This window comes from Apium graveolens, chromosome 8, assembly GCF_009905375.1.
Source record: "Apium graveolens cultivar Ventura chromosome 8, ASM990537v1, whole genome shotgun sequence".
Lineage (NCBI taxonomy): Eukaryota > Viridiplantae > Streptophyta > Magnoliopsida > Apiales > Apiaceae > Apium > Apium graveolens.
The window spans coordinates 265939826-265943326 of record NC_133654.1 but is presented as its reverse complement, the minus strand read 5'-3'; the positions used below and the strand labels follow the sequence as shown (position 1 = coordinate 265943326).

At 38.8% G+C, this 3501-nt stretch overlaps 1 protein-coding gene across 1 annotated transcript; it reads right to left on the bottom strand.

Moving 5' to 3' along the window:
• Nucleotides 1–566: 566 nt before the first annotated feature.
• Nucleotides 567–3235, bottom strand: LOC141676485 (uncharacterized). The gene is made up of 2 exons (XM_074482137.1): nucleotides 2193–3235; nucleotides 567–1990 (listed from the first exon to the last, which is right to left on the bottom strand). The coding sequence occupies exons 1-2, from the start codon at nucleotides 2925–2927 to the stop codon at nucleotides 674–676; spliced, it is 2052 nt and encodes a 683-aa protein (XP_074338238.1). The 5' UTR covers nucleotides 2928–3235; the 3' UTR covers nucleotides 567–673.
• Nucleotides 3236–3501: the final 266 nt, after the last annotated feature.

The following is a 3501-nucleotide window of genomic DNA, read 5'->3' as shown; positions in this document are numbered from 1 at the left end:
TTTCGGAGCACTACAAGAAAAACGGGCTTTTTCTACCGATTTTTAAGTCAAATGGTCTTTTCCAACCGGTTATGTAATTGGTAAGAAATGCAAAATTTCCTGCCGATGGTGGTAGGAAATGGTTAAAGGTGGACCCACTTTTCCATGTCGGTAGAAAATGGCTAAAGGTGAATCAACTTTTCCACGTCATTTTTTCAGCAAGTTTATCACTTATAAAACGACGTCGTTTTAGGCAAAGTATTTCCTACCGCAATACCGCCGTAGGTTTTGTGCATCTCATTTTCTACCGACGTTGGTGGGAAATGAGTGTAGAACTCATTTCCTATCAGTTCGAAAAAGGTTGGTTCATAGAAACAATTCCAAATTAACACACATATATAACTTTGATCATGTTGTTTGCAATCTCAGTTTTGAAACTAGGGTGAAACTAGGCTCTCAACATAAGTATACACATCAACTTCATAATCATACAGCAGGTCCTCGCAAAAATTCATTTCTACCAGTTCCTTGAATGTGTTATCCTTGGAGTTGTAAAGTAGTATGTACACAGTACACTACATTAAAAAGAGAGGAGAAAACAGAGTCAATTTTTATAGTTTTAACAGAATATTGTACAGCATAACAGAGACAGCAAAAACCAGAAAAGCTTTTAGAGTTACAGAAGAAGTGAAACTTAATGCAGAATTGGACCCTTGTAGTTTTGATGAGCTTGTCTTGTGCAGCTAACTGAGTCATCAACGGAAATGCCTTGTGCTCCAAAACAGAGGTACTGATTCATCACTTTCTTATTGAACGAACCTCCGCTGTATCTTTCTGATTTTTCTCTTATTACAACAGGGTTTAAGCTGGATATGCAACAATTATTGTCTAATTCATTATCATGTAGTTTATCGGATGAATTAGGAGGAGACTTGGACGATGCTGAGTAACAACTAGAAGGCGATTCAAAGCTAAACTTTGGTGTCACCTGAAGCACTCCATGCGTTAGGCCTGTAGTAAACTTCTGTTTAGCAGATGGACTTGGAAGAGTACTTTGAAAAGGAAGTATTCTCTTCTTGTTTAAGAGGGATGTGTTTCTTGAAAATCTTTGTCGGAGTGAACATTGATTGTAATTTGAAACTCCGTTATTGATGCTACTAAATGTATTCACAGAATCAACGTCTCCTCTTGCACTGTCATCAGCTTTTGTACTTCCCTTCTTGGGCCAATGCAGCAGAATTTTCAAGTGTCTTGTAGCATAGTTTACTGAACCAAATTTCTTGTTTCCCAATGTGTTTGGCTTATCAAGGAAATCGTGGTGACTCGGTTCACCTGAACACGTATCATATGCTGCACTTGAAGGATCGTGATTGAAGGCATTGGTACTCTCAGTATCTGTGAATGAAACTATATCTGCATCAGGGATTCTAAATGAAGTTCCGGGGCTTCCTCCAATACCTTGCATTTTAAGATGGGAACCAACAGTGCACTTGTTTTTTTCATCTCGGCAGTGGGAGATCCCTCCAACTGATTTCAGCTGCTTCATTAGAAGTTCAGAAGATGCTGATCTCGGCCTTTGCTTGAGGAGATCAAGCGGAGTCATGCCATCATTATCACGGATATTCAAATCAATTGCCTCACTAGTCAATAGAAGTTCCACCAATTCAGAGTTAATATTCTCAATTACAGCCATGTGAAGAGCTGTTTTTCCTTCATTGTTTCTTGCATTGATGATGGATTGCATTTCCACAATCTGTCCACTTATCAGTTTCTTCATGAGCTCTATTTGTCGATCCACTCTCTGAAAACCAGGCATACGAAAACCAGCCACAGCCATATGAAGAAAAGTGTCTCCATCATTGTTCATTATGGAGGTGATTGATGCATATGAAGAAATTATAATATCTACAACAGCTAAGTACCCTCTGTAAGCAGCTACATGTAATGCAGTGTTCCCTTGTTTATCCTTCGAGTTGATGATCTCGTAGGATGTCAGTAGATATCTAACAACCTGCTTAAGTAGAAGAGGGTTAAAATCATATTTTGTGCTGGGGAACATATTGAAATCTTTTATAAATCATCATATACATACTGTATATGATCCACATTGCTGGTCCAGGGCATCCAAAAGGCCAGAAATAATGTCGTAATCTAGCAATTAAGTGAATTCATGGCTAAAACATCACTACTAAAATTTGAAAAGAAGAACTGACCTCAATCTGGCCGCGGCCAGAAGCTGTATGTAGCAATGTACATCTCTGATCATCTCTATACTCCAATATATCCAAACAGTCCCCAAGAAGTTCTTTCAGAATCTCTAAATCCCCTCCTCTTGCAGCAGCATGAACAGCCCTATTCATCATTTCCCATTTGAAAACAGATGAAATCTCATCTGCATTCCCCTCCAACTCCCCACCATTATAACTCAGACTCCTCAAAGAAATCGCATATTCAAGCAAGAACCTAAAAACCTCAGAATTCTTGCTCCTAGCCGCGGCATAAAGAATATCAGTAACTCCATATTCCCCTTCTCCAAAAACAAGAAATGAATCTCTTTCCAACAATTCCTTAACAAAGCCCACATCTCCAGCTGATGCAGCAGTGTAAAGAAGCCAACCTCCATAACCAGCTCTGATCAAAGAGTTATGCCCTTTCTTGTTTTCACATTCCAAGAGCAGTTTTTGAGCAACTTGGGATCTACATTGAGCTACATCATCAAACTGTGCCTCATCATCCCACACAGTTTCGAGACGATGAATTCTTCTAAGGGAAGTGAGTTTAATGAGAAGATTGGTGTCATGATGAAGAAGCTCTCTTACAATATCATAATGACCATTAGCAGCTGCCCAATCAATTGGAGATGCATACCACCATTGATCTCCAGTACTTTCCCATCTTAGTGGAAAATATGTTGGAGGCATTATATTCACACACAAACACATACACATGCAAAAGTTTTGATCTTGTTTTCAAGAACTCAACTCCATGCACATTTTCTTGATCAAAAAGCACATGCACCACAAAATCAAGAAAATCTCGAAAATGAGATATGAATTATAATGAAGACAAATGGTATTGTGCATAAATGAGATAAGGCAGAGGCAGAGCAGGTAAGAAAAGAAAGAACAAATTGAGAACAGGCCAAAAGAAACAACTAACTTTGTGACTAAAAACTTGCAGATGATAACAAATGTAGAGGGCCACAATGTTCAAGATTCATTTGCTGTCAAGATGGATCATGAAAAAGAAGAGAGTCACGAAAAAATTTAACTTTTCATTATACAGATATTCCTTTGTCCGTGACAAGAGAGAGGGAGAGAGAGAGAGAGGAGAGGGAGAGAGAGAGAGAGGGAGAGAGAGAGAGAGAGAGAGAGAGAGAGAGAGAGAGAGAGACTAGAAGTTGTCCCTACGGACCCCACAGACGAAACAGAGAATAATCACTGAATACACAGTAACTTGGTTTACTGTAAACATTCTGGCAGATTATTCTAACCAACTTGATTTACTTTAATCTTTTGTTTA

Excerpts from the sequence above, each read along its gene's own strand:
- LOC141676485 (XM_074482137.1), bottom strand. The coding sequence starts at position 2,927 with ATGTGTATGTGTTTGTGTGTGAATATAATGCCTCCAACATATTTTCCA. Across the intron at positions 1,991-2,192 it reads CTGGCCGCGGCCAGATTGAG|GTTGTTAGATATCTACTGAC; the intron begins GTCAGTTCTTCT and ends CTACTTAAGCAG.